The sequence below is a fragment of the Manis pentadactyla genome, chromosome 8, assembly GCF_030020395.1.
Source record: "Manis pentadactyla isolate mManPen7 chromosome 8, mManPen7.hap1, whole genome shotgun sequence".
NCBI classification, from domain to species: Eukaryota; Metazoa; Chordata; class Mammalia; order Pholidota; family Manidae; genus Manis; species Manis pentadactyla.
In genome coordinates, this window is record NC_080026.1 from 54,929,592 (window position 1) to 54,948,406 (window position 18,815).

Here is an 18,815-nt window from a genome sequence, read left to right on the forward strand (position 1 = left end):
CCAGAACGTGCACACAAGTCAGTTCTGTGTGATAGCTAACACCCCAGAAGAACACCCACAGTCTCTCTGAAGACAGAATTCAGGGCCTTTGGAGAGCAAAGGAGTAATCCTGGAAAAGAGAAATCTGTAGAGCAGAGCCCCACATTCTGTGTATAAACTACCCAAGTCCCTGGCTGATGCTTAAGCCATATACATTGGGCGCAGACATCAATTCAGTTGCCATTGCTAAGGCAATGAGATTTTTCCCGCCACCCAGGATTTTGCAGTTTGTAGCTGGAGGCCCACCAAGTTAATTGCCTGTTAAAACATCAGCATTTTTCCGAGGTATATAGCAGAGTCCAGAATCTTGACATTATAATAGGGCAGGATGCAATCCACAATTGCTTGACATAGGAAGAAACGTAGAAATGTGACCCAATCTCAACAGAAAAGACAACCAAAAACAACCCTGAGATGATCTTACCAGACAAGGATGTAAAGCAGCAGTTCTAATTATGTTTAGTGAAGCAAGGAAAATATGTTTACAGTGAACAAAGAAGATTCAAATACTCAGCATCGAAATATTATTCAAAGAAACAAAATGGGATTTCTAGGCCTAAAAACTACAGTATCTAAGTAGATCACATAGCTAGTAAGTGGTAAAACTGGGGTCAAACCCATGTCTATTGGCCTCTGAAGCCTGTGTTTTTTAAGCTCTTTGCTGTGGAGCATCCATATGGTAAGAGCAGAGCAGTAGTAGAGCCTAAGGGGGTATCGCTCTAAAAGCATTAGGAGGAAGCTTCATGGAAGGCTTTGGAAAGATGCTGAGCAGTAAGAGAACCACGGGAAAATAGGCACAGAAGTCACGTGCATTAGTTTCTATTTCTTTAACAATTTACTACAGGCCTGATGGCTTTAAACACCATCAGTTTATTGTTATCTTCCAGTTCTTGAGGTCAGAAGTCTAAAATTCGTCTCTGTGGGCTAAAATCAAGGTGTGGGCACGACCATATTCCTACATTCTTCTCAGGAAGGATCTGTTTCCTGCCTTTTCTAACTTCACATTCTTGGCTTGTGGCCCATCCTCTGTCTTCAAAGCCAGTAACATATTATCATGTCGTGTGTTCACGGGTTCAGTGGATCAGGATGTGGAAGTTTCTGGGGTGCCATTACGAGTCCTACTGTGTTATGGACGTGAGGGTTTCAGTAAGATGTTAACAAGATCAGATGAAAATCAGAGAAATCTAGTTGAATAAAGATGAAATTGTAGTTTGGTTTGGCAAGAGTCTGGTTTTTCTGCAAACCAATCAGTATTAATTTCAGTCTATCTTATATATATGTACTAATAGATTCACACACAGTTTACATAGAAGAGACTTTATTCTCTGAAGAGTCTTCTGAGTTTTCTGCATTTATCAGTTGTTCTCGAAGTGGATCTTAGTATTTGTTTTATATCCTATTCTTCCTGTATTTTGGTATTTGTCCAGTGGTACTGCATCTAAAAGGCTTATTTGTTCAAGCTCTTGGGCAGACTGGCCACAGATGAAAAATTAAGAGAGTTGATGTTGTGTTGAGTTTTATTTCCACATTGTTTTTTTTTCTCACTGTGGTTCTATTCATTGAAGTGAATTGGGGTAGTACAGAGGAAAGAGGAAGAGGTGGCAAACCTTGTTTGTGCTTCATATAGTATAGATTGTGTTCTGTACATTACTAAAAATAAATTTCTCAGCTGCCTCAGCTAATGACTCACTGAAAGGAAGTGAAATTTACTTAAACCTTTGATATTGTTCATCTGTTTTCAAGTTATGTTACTGCTCTGCACATCTCAAATCTGCATTAAAATATGAAGTCAAGCAATTAGGATGTAAACCTGTGATTACAGTTTTAAATACTCTCAGGGCAGTAGAAACCTGTCTCCGAAGTGACTGGGGCCAAAGAATGAACAGGACTATTATTTAATACAGCAAAGTAGGGGGGGGCGGAGCCAACATGGCGGCGTGAGTAGGACAGTGGGAATCTCCTCCCAAAAACATATATACTTTTGAAAATACAACAAACACAACTAGCCCTAAAAGAGAGACCAGAAGATGCAGGACAGTGGCCAGACTGCAGCTACACCAGCGAGAACCCAGCGACTGGTGAAAGGGGTAAGATACAAGCCCCGGGACTGGAGGGACCCAAGCACCCCACCCCCAGCTCCTGGCGGGAGAAGAATAGGCAGAGCGGGAGGGAGACGGAGCCCAGGACTGCCGAACACCCAGCCCCAGCCACCCGGGCCAGAGCACAGACACAGTGCGTGGGAGGAGGGCCCTGGATACTGCGGGAACAGGGCAGTAAGACCTCAGAGCGGGTGCCGAAGCTGATGCCCCTGTGACAAAGAAAAGCGGGGGCTTTTTGAAAGTCTTAAAGGGACAGGGACTTAACAGCTTGACGGAAACAACCCAGGTCACAGTACAGCAGCTGGAAATTACAGGGAAAACCGGGTGCACTAACCCCCTGGGCAACAGCTCTGAGACCCCTCACGGAGGTAAACAGTCAAGCAGCCCCCCCATCCATTACCCCTCCGGGCGCTGCGAAAGCAGAGAAGCAGCCTGAGACAAATTCCGCCCACAGAAAGGGAAATTTCGCCCTTCCAGCCAGGCAAGACACAAAGACCCACTCTACACGCAGTTACCCAACACAACCCACTAGGGGTCGCAGTTGTCCTAGTAAAGAAAGGCCAGTAGCAAGTGAAAATTTTGGCCCTCCCAGCTGACAGTCAATAGCACCTGTCAACATGAAAAGGCAAAAAAATATGATCCAGACAAGACTAACCCAGACAGCTTCGGCATCTGCTACATCTTCCCCTGAGAAGGAATCTGGGGAGATAGATTTAGCCAGTCTTCCTGAAAAAGAATTCAAAACAAAAGTCATAACCATGCTGATGGACTTGCAGAGAAATATGCAAGAACTAAGGAAGGAGAATTCAGAAATAAAACAAGCTCTGGAAGGACTTCAAAACAGAATGGATGAGATGCAAGAGACCATTAATGGACTAGAACACAGAGAAAAGGAGTGCAGAGAAGCTGATGCAGAGAGAGATAAAAGGATATCCAGGAATGAAAGAATTTTAAGAGAGCTAAGTGATCAAACAAAAAGGAACAATATAAGAATTATAAGTATTCCAGAAGAAGTAGAGAGAGAAAAGGGGATAGAAAATGTCTTTGAAGAAATAATTGCTGAAAATTTCCCCAAACTAGGGGAAGAAATGGCCTCTCAGACCACAGAGGTACACAGAACTCCCATGACAAGTGATCCAAGGAGGGCAACACAAAGACACATAATAATTAAAATGGCAAAGATCAAAGACAAGGACAAAGTATTAAAGGCAGCCAGAGAGAAAAAAAAGGTTACCTACAAAGGAAAACCCATCAGGCTATCATCAGACTTCTCAACAGAAACCCTACAGGCCAGAAGAGAATGGCATGATATACTTAATGCAATGAAACAGAAGGGCCTCGAACCAAGACTACTGTATCCAGCACGAATATCATTTAAATATGAAGGAGGGATTAAACAATTCCCAGACAAGCAAAAGTTGAGGGAATTTGCCTCCCACAAACCACCTCTACAGGGCATCCTACAGGGACTGCTCTAGATGGGAGCACTCCTAAAAAGAGCACACAACAAAACACCCAACATATGAAGAAGGGAGGAGGAGGAATAAGAAGGGAGAGAAATAAAGAATCATCAGACTGTGTTTATAATAGGTCAACAAGCGAGTTAAGTTAGACAGTAAGATAGTAAAGAAGCTAAACCTAAACCTTTGGTAACCACAAACTTAAAGCCTGCAATGGCAATAAATTCATACCTTTCAATAATCACCCTAAATGTAAATGGACTGAATGCACCAATCAAAAGACACAGAGTAATAGAATGGATAAAAAAGCAAGATCCATCCATATGCTGCTTACAAGAGACTCACCTCAAACCCAAAGACGTGCACAGACTTAAAGTCAAGGGACGGAAAAAGATATTTCAAGCAAACAACAGAGAGAAGAAAGCAGGTGTTGCAATTCTGGTATCAGACAAAACAGACTTCAAAATAAAGAAAGTAACAAAAGACAAAGAAGGACATTACATAATGATAAAGGGCTAAGTCCATCAAGAGGATATAACCATTATAAATATATATGCACCCAATACAGGAGCACCAACATACCTGAAACAAATATTAACAGAACTAAAGGAGGAAATAGAATGGAATGCATTCATTCTAGGAGACTTCAACACACCACTCACTCCAAAGGACAGATCCACCAGACAGAAAATAAGTAAGGACACAGAGGCAATGAACAACACACTAGAACAGATGGACCTAATAGACATCTACAGAACTCTACATCCAAAAGCAACAGGATACACATTCTTCTCAAGTGCACATGGAACATTCTCCAGAATAGACCACATACTAGGACACAAAAAGAGCCTCAGTAAATTCCAAAAGATTGAAATCATACCAACCAACTTTTCAGACCACAAAGGCATTAAACTAGAAATAAACTGTTCAAAGAAAGCAAAAAGGCACACAAACACATGGAGGCTAAACAACACGCTCCTAAATAATCAATGGATCAATGACCAAATCAAAATGGAGATCCAGCAATATATGGAAACAAATGACAACAACAACACTAAGCCCCAACTTCTGTGGGACACAGCAAAAGCAGTCTTAAGAGGAAAGTATATAGCAATCCAAGCATATCTAAAAAAGGAAGAGCAATCCCAAATGAACAGTCTAATGTCACAATTATCGAAATTGGAAAAAGAAGAACAAATGAGGCCTAAGGTCAGCAGAAGGAGGGACATAATAAAGATCAGAGAAGAAATAAATAAAATTGAGAAGAATAAAACAATAGCAAAAATCAATGAAACCAAGAGCTGGTTCTTCGAGAAAATAAACAAAATAGATAAGCCTCTAGTCAGACTTATTAAGAGGAAAAGAGAGTCAACACAAATCAACAGTATCAGAAACGAGAAAGGAAAAATCACGACGGACCCCGCAGAAATACAAAGAATTATTAGAGACTACTATGAAAACCTATATGCTAACAAGCTGGGAAACCTAGGAGAAATGGACAACTTCCTAGAAAAATACAACCTTCCAAGACTGACCCAAAAAGAAACAGAAAATCTAAACAGACCAATTACCAGCAACGAAATTGAAGCGGTAATCAAAAACTACCAAAGAACAAAACCCCTGGGCCAGATGGATTTACCTCAGAATTTTATCAGACTTACAGGGAAGACATAATACCCATTCTCCTAAATGTTTTCCAAGAAATAGAAGAGGAGGGGATACTCCCAAACTCATTCTATGAAGCTAACATCACCCTAATACCAAAACCAGGCAAAGACACCACCAAAAAAGAAAACTACAGAGCAATATCACTGATGAACGTAGACGCAAAAATACTCAACAAAATTTTAGCAAACCGAATTCAAAAATACATCAAAACCATCATACACCATGACCAAGTGGGATTCATCCCAGGGATGCAAGGATGGCACAACATTCGAAAGTCCAGCAATATCATCCACCACATCAACAAAAAGAAAGTCAAAAACCACATGATCATCTCCATAGATGCAGAAAAAGCTTTTGACAAAGTTCAACATCCATTCATGACAAAAACTCTCAGCAAAATGGGAATAGAGGGCAAGTACCTCAACATAATAAAGGCCATCTATGAAAAACCCACAGCCAACATTATATTGAACAGCGAGAAGCTGAAAGCATTTCCGCTGAGATCGGGAACTAGACAGGGATGCCCACTCTCCCCACTGTTATTTAACATAGTACTGGAAGTCCTAGCCACGGCAATTAGACAAAACAAAAACATACAAGGAATCCAGATTGGCAAAGAAGAAGTTAAACTGTCACTATTTGCAGATGACATGATACTGTACATAAAAAACCCTAAAGACTCCACCCCAGAACTACTAGAACTGATATCGGAATACAGCAAAGTTGCAGGATACAAAATCAACACACAGAAATCTGTGGCTTTCCTATATACCAACAATGAACCAACAGAAAGAGAAATCAGGAAAACAACTCCATTCACAATTGCATCAAAAAATTTAAAATACCTAGGAATAAACCTAACTAAAGAAGTGAAAGACTTATATTCTGAAAACTACAAGTCACTCTTAAGGGAAATTAAAGGGGACACTAACAGATGGAAACACATCCCATGCTCATGGCTAGGAAGAATTAATATCGTCAAAATGGCCATCCTGCCCAAAGCAATATACAGATTTGATGCAATCCCTATGAAACTATCAGCAACATTCTTCAATGAACTGGAACAAATAATTCAGAAATTCATATGGAACCACCAAAGACCCCGAATAGCCAAAGCAATCCTGAGAAAGAAGAATAAAGTAGGGGGGATCTCACTCCCCAACTTCAAGCTCTATTATAAAGCCATAGTAATCAAGACAATTTGGTACTGGCACAAGAACAGAGCCACAGACCAATGGAACAGACTAGAGACTCCAGACATTAACCCAGACATATATGGTCAATTAATATTTGATAAAGGAGCCATGGACATACAATGGCGAAATGACAGTCTCTTCAACAGATGGTGCTGGCAAAACTGGACAGCTACATGTAGGAGAATGAAACTGGAACATTGTCTAACCCCATATAAAAAAGTAAACTCAAAATGGATCAAAGACCTGAATGTAAGTCACGAAACCATTAAACTCTTGGAAGAAAACATAGTCAAAAACGTCTTAGACATAAACATGAGTGACCTCTTCTTGAACATATCTCCCCGGGCAAGGAAAACAATAGCAAAAATGAACAAGTGGGACTATATTAAGCTGAAAAGCTTCTGTACAGCAAAAGACACCATCAATACAACAAAAAGGAACCCTACAGTATGGGAGAATATATTTGAAAATGACACATCCGATAATGGCTTGACGTCCAGAATATATAAAGAGCTCACACGCCTCAACAAACAAAAAACAAATAACCCAATTAAAAAATGGGCAAAGGAACTGAACAGACGGTTCTCCAAAAAAGAAATACAGATGGCCAACAGACACATGAAAAGATGCTCCACATCGCTAATTATCAGAGAAATGCAAATTAAAAGTACAATGAGGTATCACCTCACACCAGTAAGGATGGCTGCCATCCAAAAGACAAACAACAACAAATGTTGGCGAGGCTGTGGAGAAAGGGGAACTCTCCTACACTGCTGGTGGGAATGTAAACTTGTTCAACCATTGTGGAAAGCAGTATGGAGGTACATCAAAATGCTCAAAACAGACATACCATTTGACCCAGGAATTGCACTCCTAGGAATTTACCCTAAGAATGCAGCAATCAAGTATGAGAAAGACCAATGTACCCCTATGTTTATCGCAGCACTATTTACAATAGCCAAGAATTGGAAGCAACCTAAATGTCCATCGATAGATGAATGGATAAAGGAGATGTGGTACATATACACAATGGAATACTACTCAGCCATAAGAAAAGGGCAAATCCAACCATTTGCAGCAACATGGATGGAGCTGGAGGGTATTATGCTCAGTGAAACAAGCCAAGCAGAGAAAGAGAAATACCAAATGATTTCACTCATCTGTGGAATATAAGAACAAAGGAAAAACTGAAGGAACAAAACAGCAGCAGAATCACAGAACTCCAGAATGGACTAACAGGTACCAAAGGGAAAGGGACTGGGGTGGATGGGTGGGTAGGGAGACATAAGGGGGGGCAGAAAAGGAGGGGTATTAAGATTAGCATCCATAGCAGGGTGGGAGACAGGGGAGGGCTGTACAACACAGAGAAGACAAGTAGTGATTCTGCAACATTTTGCTACGCTGATGGACAGTGACTATAAAGGGGTATATAAGGGGGACCTGGTATAGGTGTGAGCCTAGTAAACAAAGTATTCGTCATGTAAGTGTAGATTAATGTTAAAAAAAAAAAAGCGTTTCCTGTGTGGTGACCTCCAGTGAGCTCTACACAATGATATAAAGGGCATATAAAAGTGTAGGCAAAGGGTCTGTTTGTGTTTATACAGAGGATCAAAGCCTAATTTGGCTACCCTGAAAATGAACTAAGATACGATATGAAAAAGAACTTCCAACATCAGCACTCTTGGGAAGACTCATGACAGAAGATGATCAGCAAAAAAAAAACTCCAACAAAGATCCACGCACTGCCACAGGTGTAGATGCACTCATCCCACCAGTTCCTGGAGTTGCCATGGGAATGATGATGGAGATATCTTAGCTGGCCTGTGCATACAGTAAAACAACAAATTGGACTGGATCTATACTATTGGAACTCAACCAAGAATTAGGAGAAGTGCAAATTGTAGCACTCCAAAATCTTACAACCACAGACTATTTATTGTTAAAAGAGCATATGGGATATGAACAGTCCCCAGGAATGGGTTGTTCTAATTTATCTGAATTCTCTCAGACTGTTTTAAGTTCAGTCGGACAATATCCACCATATCATAGATAAGTTTTCACAAATGCCTAAGGTGCCTAACTGGTTTTCTTGGTTTCACTGGAGATGGCTGGTAATTACAGGTATGCTTTGGCTAGGTAACTATATTCCTATTATGTTAATGTTTGTGCACAATTTAATTAGTAGTTTAAAACCTATCCATGCTGAAGTTACTCTACAAGAAGATATGTCAAAGAAATAATCAATCTTCCCAGGTTTTCTTCTGCCTGCTACTTCTATAGCTTTTCTTCTTCCTACCTAATCACAACCTTTAAATAGAACTCGTGCCACATGTCGAATTTACCGAGTATCATAATTCTTCCAAGTGGTAAAGATACCTCAAGACAAATGCTGGGCATAGAAGCCACAGGGCATAAATATGCAAAGAAGTAAAGAGCTAACCTTTTCAAACAATAAGGCTTCTCTCTCTTACCAACTTCACATTTCCCTGTATGGCCCCGGAAGATGACTGGTTAGCCAGAGACGGGTAAGATTCCTCAAGGGAGGAACAACCTAAGACAGGCACAGTCGCAGGGGGCCATCTGGTGAGAAAATGGGGAGCAGCAGAGGTGAGGCTTAGAACCTCCCCCCTCATGTTCTTTGAGAAATCTTCTGCATACATGGATGTTTATTGCCCTCGTCTAGCTCGGATTAACACATAGTCTACAGGCACACACCTGATCATCTACATTTGCTCTCTTACAACACTAAACTCTGTTTTCTACCTTTATCTCGTATCTACCTACCACTTCAGCATTTTATTAAAAATAATAATAATAGAGAAATGTGGTATCCACATATAAATCAAGTTTAAAAATCAAATGAATATTCATATTTGAACTGACTGTTTATAGTTCATAATGCATGAACAAAACCGAAAGCTTCTGTGATGGCTGCCCTTGCACTGTTCACCATGTAACTTATTCACTATGTAAGAATTTGTACTCCATGTAAGAATTTGTTCGTTATGCATCAGAAGATTGGAGACTGACGAAAATTAGGCTTGGGGTGGATTAATGATTGTGCATTGAGTATTGACCCCCCTATATGGAAATTTATTGTTTTTAACAACTATTTGATCAATAAATATGAGAGGTGCCCTCACACACACACACACACACAATATATATATATATATATATATATATATATATATATATATATAAACACACTTCCAATTGTAAAATAAATAAGTAACCGGGATGTAATGTATAGCATAAGGAATATAGTCAAAATATTGTAACAACTTCGTATGGTGATAGCTGGTACCTAGAATTATCATGTATATAAATGTTGAATCACTGTGTTGTACACCTGAAACTAATGTAATGTAATACTGTTGTCAACTACCTTTCAATAAAAAAAAAAAAAATAAAATAAAATAAAAAAAAAGAAAAGTAATTAAAGTAATTAGTGACACCTAAAGTACAAGCAACAAAATAAAAAAAAGTAAGTGGGACTTTATCAAACAAACAGCTTCTGAACATCAAAAGAAATAAGCAGCATTGTTTTGAAAAGACCTATGGAAGGGGAAAAAATATTTGCAAACCACATACCTGCTAAGGGGTTAATGTCTAAAATATATAAAGAACTCACATCACTCAATAGTAGGAAATCCATAATAATCCAATTAAGAAATAGGCAAAACACCTGAATGGACATTTTTCCATAGAAGGTATATGAAATGCCAACATGTACTTGAAAAGATGCTCCACATCACTAATCATTAGGGAAATGCAAATCAAATCCACAATTATATCCCCTCACAATAGTCAGTATGGCTACTATCAAAAAGACAAGAAACAACAAGTGTTGGTGAGTATATGGAGAAAAGGGACCCCTCATGCACTGTTGGAATGTAAATTGGTGCAGCCACTATAGAAAACAGTATGGAGCATCCTGAAAAAATTAAAATTAGAAGTACCATATGATTCAGCAGTTCCACTTCTGGGAATATAGCTAAAAGAAATGAAAATACTAACTTGAAGAGGCATCTACATCCCCATGTTCATAGCAGCATTATTTACTTTTGCCAAGACATGGAAACAACCTAAGAGTCCATTGACAGCTGAATGGATAAAGAAGTTGTCTCTCTCTCTCTCTCTCTCTCTCTCTCTCTCTCTCTCTCACACACACACACACACACGCAACATGCGGAGTGGAGTATTACTTAGCCATAAAACTGAAGAAATCATGCCATTGTGACAACATGGATAGACAGTGAGGGCATTATGCTAAGTGAAGTAAGTCAGACAGAGAAAGACAAATACTGTATGATCTCATTTATATGTGGAATCTAAACAAACAACAAACTCAGAAAAGGAGATCAAATTTATGGTTGCCAGAGATGGGGATGGGGAGTGGGAGTTGGAGGAAGGTGGTCCAAAGGTCCAAACTGCCAGTTGTAAGATAAATAAATGCTAGGAATGTAGTGTACAGCATGGTGACTGTAGGTAACACTGCTGGATGTATAGAGGAAAGTTGTTAAGAGAGTAAATCCTGAGTTCTTATCACAAGGAAAAACATTTTTTTCCTTTTTCTTTTTACTGTATCCATATGAGATGAAGGATGTTAACTAAATTTATTGTGGCAATCATTTCACAATATACTTAAGACACACCATTAGGCTGTACATCTTAAACTCATACACTGATGAATGTCAGTTATATCTCAATAAAAATGGAAAAAAGCAATTAGTGTGTACCATGCATGCAGCATAAAACTATTCTTAACTTTCAGATTAAAGTTAAATTCCAGAACCATTTCAATCTTTTATTCTCATAACAGTCATGTAGAAGAGCGTCAAATGAAAGTGCCTTCTTCTTACCCCTCCTTTCCCCTGAAAATGAGCAAGGCTAAAAGACTGGTTTCTATCCATCTAGAACATCATGTGGAAAAGTAATTTTTCATAAACAGGATTGTATCAGAGACTGTCATGTCATCTTTTAAAATTCAATCATATATGGTTTAAAAAAGGAAGGACGTAAAAAGTCCAAAGGAAGCAAATCCAGGATTAATTCATTAATCCTGGACCTCGGCTCAGATTTTCCTTAATTCTCCTCTCTGCTCAGTTTTAGGCGAGTTCCCCTCATGCTTACAACATGGCTGTTTCAGTTTCAGGGGTGATAGTCCCAATTCAACATCACCTGTCAGCACAAAAAGGAGCTGGCTTTCTTTATTTTTGCTTATGAGAGTAAGGAACTTTCACCCAAATCTCCTAGTGGGCTTTCTCTCATGCCCGGAGTCACACACTCATGCCCACCCTATTGACTGGCAGGAGTGAAGGTGGCATACACAGATGGCTTAGAGCATGGGCTGGGCAGAGGAAAGGGTACTGCTACTCACTTGGGACCCTTTTATGAATGAATGATGACGATTCTATGTGTAAATGAACATTGGAGAATCTCTAATATTGTTTCCTATTATACATAGCAGACCTGGAGTTAACATCCTTATGCCTCAATTGGAAATATTTATTTCTGTATGCGATCTGCCAGGTTCTTGAGCCAAACTGGGTCTAGCAAGCTATATCCTTATCTAGGAAAGAAGAAATCAAAGTTTATGCTCACTTGTTCCCACACTGGAGGAATAGGAAACCCAGGCTCCTTCTCCACCCACTGCTTCAAGAGGCATTCATTCCACAAAAGAATGTAGAGCTACTGCTGTGAATTCTGAGCTGCATATACCAAGATCAATAAGAATTCGTCCTTGCTCAATAGGAACTTAGTGGTCTCATAGGAGAAAGAAGGTAAATAAATGGAAAGTGGGGAAACATGGTTTGTTACTAAGTGGTTTGCTGAGAGTACAGAGGAAGGAACCCCTAATTACTCACCCATCTCCTCCTAAACAAAGGTATACATCACATAAAAAAATGTCTGGTTTCCTCCACAGTCAAAAACTGTGCAAAGCTTAATGGATTAGTCTGTTTATATTGTACACACTTTGACATTACCAGCTATCTACATAAAAACAGCAATCCACAAATAGCTACTATAACAACATGTTATTGCAAGAGGCTGGGCTTTATTTACATTGCTCTTAAGGAACATCCCTGGTAAAGCATAAATATTGCTTTGGGAATGGAGCTTTAATGCCAGTAAGTTAATGAATTTACTAACTTGATGTGGTCGTTAGCTGGCATCTTGTTTAAAGCCTCTGTAGAAAACCATGTACCTGTCTTTCATCTGTGAAATTGGTGCAGTGATTTAAAAGATGAATGTGCTTATAAAGTCCTAGAATGGTTTGTAGCTAAAAATATTCACTGAGCCACAACTACTTATCTACTACTTATGTGAATGTGGACATTTGTCTATGGTTGAAAAATACATCTTCTACTTGTAGACATTTTCTGTTTTACTCTTTTTTTTTTTAATAGGAATTCGTTTTAATACACATCTATGCTGAGTAGCTCATCTTTAAAGCTGTTGTGCCTTAAATTTCCTTATGTCTAATGATCAAAATCAATTTTATTACCCTTTTCACCTTGAAATGGGTGGGTTATACCAATAGAAAAATACTCTTCAGTGCTACTGGAGGGCTTATGGGGAAGTTCTTCAGTGGTACGATAAAATCCGCTTGAACACCATTCTGAAATCCATGCTTCTTTTCCTGCTGTTGTGGCTTTGCAGAATGGCCTACACAACTCTACTGTTCTTTTTTGCTCAAAAACAAAACAAAGAAACCTAAACAAAAGGGTAAACGTTTATTTGGAGTTAGTTGTCTGGTGGTAATATTAAGGCCCTTCAGGCAGAGTTCAGGAGCTCCTGTATGGCTGCCTGTTGCTCAGGACTGAGCTGTGCTATGCATTCAGTCCACAGTCCTCCAGAAGTCTGTACTTGGCGAACTACATTAGCCAGATATTTGGCACAAGGATCTTCATGTTTAATTGCCTCATGCATTTCTCCTTCTGCAATTATACTGAATATTTTCAGCAGATTCGTATTCTTTGGGCCAAGAACGATTGGGTGATTACTTTCAATCAGGTCACACAGGTAGTTGAAAGTCTGAACAGCTTCTTCCTTGTCTTCATGTAGTGGAAGCCAAGACAACCAGTGCGGAAGGACTTCTTCCACTTTCACACAGTCGGGCTTGAACTTCATGATTTTCCCTACAGCTGAAATGCAGTTCTCTGTAGCATTGACATTTTCTTTGGTCTTAGAATCAGCAGACTGAATAACTCTCACCAGCAGTGTAAGTGCTTCTGTACAAAAAGGATGGTAGTTATCTCTACCAAACTGAGCCATGACTCCCAGGCCATATGCAGCTGCTTGCCTGACTTCTGGGCTGTTGTCACATACATACTGGAGCATTGGCCTTAAGGAATATTCTGCATATTTAAATGAGGCTGGACTACAGTGTTCTGTGACATCATCAAAGATGCACAATCCCCACTGTCTGTCTGGCCATGGTCTATGCGGACAAATTAGGTTGACAGTTAATGGAAGCAGCTGTTCAAACCATGGTAACACCTTTTCCTTGTAGCTACTGAATATTGAGTGTAAAATGTTTGACACTTTGGTCAGAATATAAACATCATTGTCATCCTCATCTTGTAGTGACTCTTCCACTTGTTCATCATAGTCTTCATCTTGTCTTTTAACTTGTCGCAATTCTTGATTTTTAAAATGTTCTTCGAGTTTAGCTTTCAATATACCTCCTAATTCTTCAAAGTGTTCATTATTAAAGCATCCATCTCCCATCACTTCAATGCACTTTGCAAAATAATGCATTATTTCTGACAGGACATCTGAATCTGGTTCTGTGCCAATGGCCTTGATTAGAGCATCACACATAAAATGCCACATCTGTGTAAGATACTCAGGACCACGAACTCTCGCACATTCCAGGAAAAGAGGCATAGATTCAGCTGCTGCCACTCGAACACCGTCATGAAAATAAAATTTCAGTAGAGGGACCATCAATTTGACAACTTGTTCTGTATATTCCACAAAGCCTTCCTTTAGCTCTTTAGCATAGCAAACCAGCATCTGACAAGCAGTTGATTTTTCTTCCAGTCCAGCAGTTTTAATACCAAAACTTTGCTGATCTCCAAGATTCACAAATTCCCAGCCATCATCATCACTCATATTCTCCATGTCTTGAGTATCCAAAAGGGCTACTTCAGGCTTAATTGAAGCTGTCTTCATTAAAGGCCCCATAACCACTGGAAGGTACTGCTGAAATTCTTTTCCAAGGATTTTGCACATTCTGGCCCATGCTGAGATCATGTAAGAGATCTGAGGGTCATCATCTTCCATATCACTGAAGTCTGTCTGGGTCTTCAGCAACAGCTGCATCACTTCGGATGCGTCTTGCATGAATTTTTCCTTCCCAACAGCCAGACCAATGAGGCTGATGCACTCAATAGTTTTTCCTCTGAGAAGTCTGAGTTCCTTTTGAACTGCATTCTCAACAATGTGCTTTAGTGATGGCATAAATAAATCATAGTAGGGGACAAATTTTTCCTCTGCAGTATCTGCAACTCATGCAATAGACGTCACAACTTGTTCCAAAACTAACTTGGTGCCTTTCTGAATCAACTCTTGAAGTTTAAGTACCATGATGGAGTGCAGATGTTTCACCAAATTTTCTAAGTATGGAATAAGCAGTGACTTGGATCAGTCCTCAGTGAAGTTAATGAGTGCAGCAGCCGCATGGGCCTGCACCCACTGGTTTCCTTGGTCTTCCATGGTCTACAGCAACGCTGCAATCACCTTCTCATGGAATTTCTTTTGGAAACCAGGTGCAAAATCTGTAGCCATCTGTCCCACAGCATTACAGGCTGCATACCTTACTCTTGGATGAGAATCCTGAAGAAAAAGCAAAACAAAATTTACTATCTCATTTAGAATTCCTTCCATTTGCTGGTGGCATCCTTCCCCAATGGCAGATAATGCCATTAACCCTGCATGCCGATATTTCCAGTCAGCATTTTGAAGCATCTGCATAATGTGTTCCTCGATCATCGGTAGAACGAGCTTCCCACCAAGTCCACAAGCCATTCGGTCTAATGCACTCTCACCAGCCACTGCATTGCTGTCAAAGTCATCATCTTCTAACTCATCCGCATTCGCCCAGTCCTCATCCTCTTCAAGATCAACCATCATTGCTAACATCTGAGGAATAGTCTGTGCAACAATATTGGTATGTTTTCGTAACAGCAGCTGCAGTCTCAGAGAGAGTCACGATTACTTTAAGGGCAAGTTGGCATTGCATATTATTGAGGCTAGTGTCTCCACACAACTTCAGACTTAACTGCAGAGTTGCTTCCAAGTGAGGACACAAATATTTTGGAACAGTATCTGCAATCTCAACAATGGATTTTAAGACTGAATCATCATTCTGGTAGCATGAGTCATTTACAGCCTGTAAGAAACCAGGTAACAAGTCTGCAAAATGTTTGAAGAGAACAACATTATGTTCATTTGCAAGTATAAATGCAGCTGTAGCTCTAGCAGACAATGTCCTGATCGACGGATGTTCTTGATCTTCCATATACTGAACTAACATCCATTTGATAACATCTATATAGTGCTGCTGTTGGTTCCCAAAAATTCCAGGGAAGTTCCAGAAAATGTGAAGGGCAGCTTCCTGCAGTCCCATATTTTGAGAGCTGACTGAATCAAAAAGGAACTTCAGACCTTCTGGCCACTGGTTGTTGCCATCCTCATCTATTAAATTCCTGGCTAGCTCTGCAGCAATATCACAAATTTTTTTCCTCATGCTAGACTGTGTTTCCATTTGAATAATCATCAGTAGTTCACTCTTGATGGCAGTCTGAACATCAGAAGGAAGAGTTGGATAGACTTCATCAAATGCAGAGGACAAAAGACGTCTTAGAAGAACAGCAGCCATTTGTCTAGCCTCCTCAGCAGCGGTTGTGTTTCTGATGGCTTGTAAGAGGAATGTGATCTTTGACTGGCCTGGGATATTCTCATAGGTTTCCTCTGCCTGTTTCCGGACCACATTGTCGGGGCTGAGCAGGTTTCCCAGGAGCAGGTAGAACTGTTGCTGCTCCGCGGCAGTCGCCGCCATTGCGCTAGGAGTGAGAGAGGAGGAGGGAGAGGAGAGACGGGAGCCGTGAGGCGCGCTGGCGGGCCGCCAGGAGGGTTGGGGGCGGGCCCAGCACGGGACCTGCACGACCGGCTGCGTGGGGCTGAGGGGCAGGGCGGGAAAGGGCGGGGCAAAGGGGAAAGGGTAGTGTTTTACTCTTTTTGTCTCTAGAAAGACTAGTTTCTACTCTGAAGCTAAGGCTACCACGTATTTCTGTGTACTTAAATGATGTGGTTTCCAGAGACTCTAGCATCAAATTTAGTAAGGAGGCCAATTTAATCAACATGTAATTTAATCACAGTGGCACAGTTAGGCACTGTTTTAGATTATGAATCTTGAATGTATAGATTATTTTATTTGATTAGTGTCATTCAATTTAGACATCTTCCTCATATTTGTTTTTGTGTTTAGAATAAAAAATACCTTCATGTGTAAATATGTGATAGCAAATGAATCAGATGGTAAATTTCTGTGATGAACTATTCCTGAATTTACCAGTGATTTAAAGATATTCATAACCTAGTCAACTATTCTCTTGTTTTTATTCTCTTAGAGTTCTAATTTTATTTAAAAGAAAATTCTAGTCTAATCTAATGACATACTTTTTTCACACTACTCTTTATCAAATGGCACTGCCCTTTCTTTCCCCATCCCCTAACTAGCCCTTTTTCTTACCTTGAATGAGTTTTCTCCAAAGTGCTTATTATCTTCTGACATTCTGGTTTTATTTTTATTTCTGCTCTGTATAGACCACCTCTCCTCATTAGAGTGTAAACCCCATGAGGGCAGGACAGTTGGTTGGTTGTGCTCACTTGCCATCACCTACCACGAACACCTAGGACAGTGCAAATTACGAAGTGGATATGCAGTAAATACTTGACGACTTGAGGGATTGCAAGAGAGCATTTATAGATAAAAAAATTAAAGGGCTTTAAAGTGCCCAGAATTCTGTCTCTGGTACTATAGTAACAGTTTTGAACCTAAGGTAGAATTTTACCTGTTAAGTGCTGCTGTTTTTCACCTTACCCTTCCCTATTGTGGGAGAAAAGGAATCTTCTCAGAAGGGAAAATGAGAAAATAACCTTTTGGGGTCTGGGAATCACCCATCCTTGTTTGCCTGGCCCATCTTAGGTTAACACCCATTGTCACAGCTTAATTCCTGTTAGTTTACCCCTTTCCTGTCCAGTGTCCCAGTCTGAGTGAGGTTATAAGGCCATCCCTAGATGCAGTGCTTTTGTGAATCAGATACAAGCTGTGGAAACCTTCCCTAGAAAAAAAGTACAGATGATATGACACATACAAACCTTTCATATAGTTTCAGATTTGAAGATTTAAAAGGAGTCTGAGTAACTCCTTTGGAAGGTGACTACTCTCAGAAGCCTGTACTTTTTTGCAGCTGATCTCGGAGCTGGGAGAGAAAGACAAAGACCAGTGACATTTACATAACCTGAGAATTTGAGTAACCAGGTGGAGGATTCTGAGAGCATGAGGCTGGTGCTGGTGGCACAACCAGATTATGTTCATGCGGCTTTTGAGATAACAGTGAGGCCATTAGCTCTAACCATACAGAGCTGTGGTAGGGTTCTTTACTGGAGAAGGAAACCTTAGAATTGTCCTCAGACCATTGACAAAGTACAAAGAGCTCATGGGAGGGGCTTCAAATTGTAGTGCACTGATTTCTGTAGTTCTGGAAAAAATGAGACAAGAACTTATTTGAAAGTGTCACATAATCTGATAGAGGAAAGTGTCCCAATGAAATGAGACAGTGCCAAGAGAGATTAGACAGTGCTAAATGATAGGTAAATAGTGACAGAGATAATAGAAGAAGCAGGAGTGAGCCAGCAAAGTTGAATACTTCATAAGTTAGTTGCATTTGTTCACCCTACAGACACATCATGAGCACCTGTGTTCCAGGCTCTGTAGAGGAAATGGTGAGAGAGCCCCGGCAGGTAGCGGTGTTTCTTCCAGGGCAGGATGTGCACCATCAGTACAAACACTCAATGCATGTTTTCTGGTGATGAAGAATAAACAAAAGATTCCAGGATCACTGATACAAACTGAGATTGTCTTTATACACCCGAGATGGGAGATTTTGTTTTGAATAGTTTACAGAATAGAAGTATTTGTGTCTATTACAGTTATATTATGAGTAAGGAAATGGATTATGTAATTTATTAATTCTTGAGTTATAGTCTCTTTATTTCAAGAATGGATTTGAGGTAGATGCCACATAGATATTTCCATTTAGTAAATTTGTATTTAG

The 18,815-nt window shown here is 40.0% G+C and overlaps 2 protein-coding genes across 2 annotated transcripts in view; one reads left to right on the forward strand and one right to left on the reverse strand.

Moving 5' to 3' along the window:
• RYR2 (ryanodine receptor 2) overlaps positions 1-18,815 on the forward strand; it is a 961,351-nt gene that overhangs the window by 314,921 nt on the left and 627,615 nt on the right. The gene's annotated exons all lie outside the window — the stretch shown is intronic.
• On the reverse strand, positions 13,183-16,625 carry LOC118929330 (importin-5-like). Its single transcript, XM_036919344.2, is given in 2 exon segments — positions 13,183-15,658; positions 15,660-16,625. Coding segments are annotated over 2 exon segments (3,291 nt in total). The 5' UTR covers positions 16,535-16,625; the 3' UTR covers positions 13,183-13,242.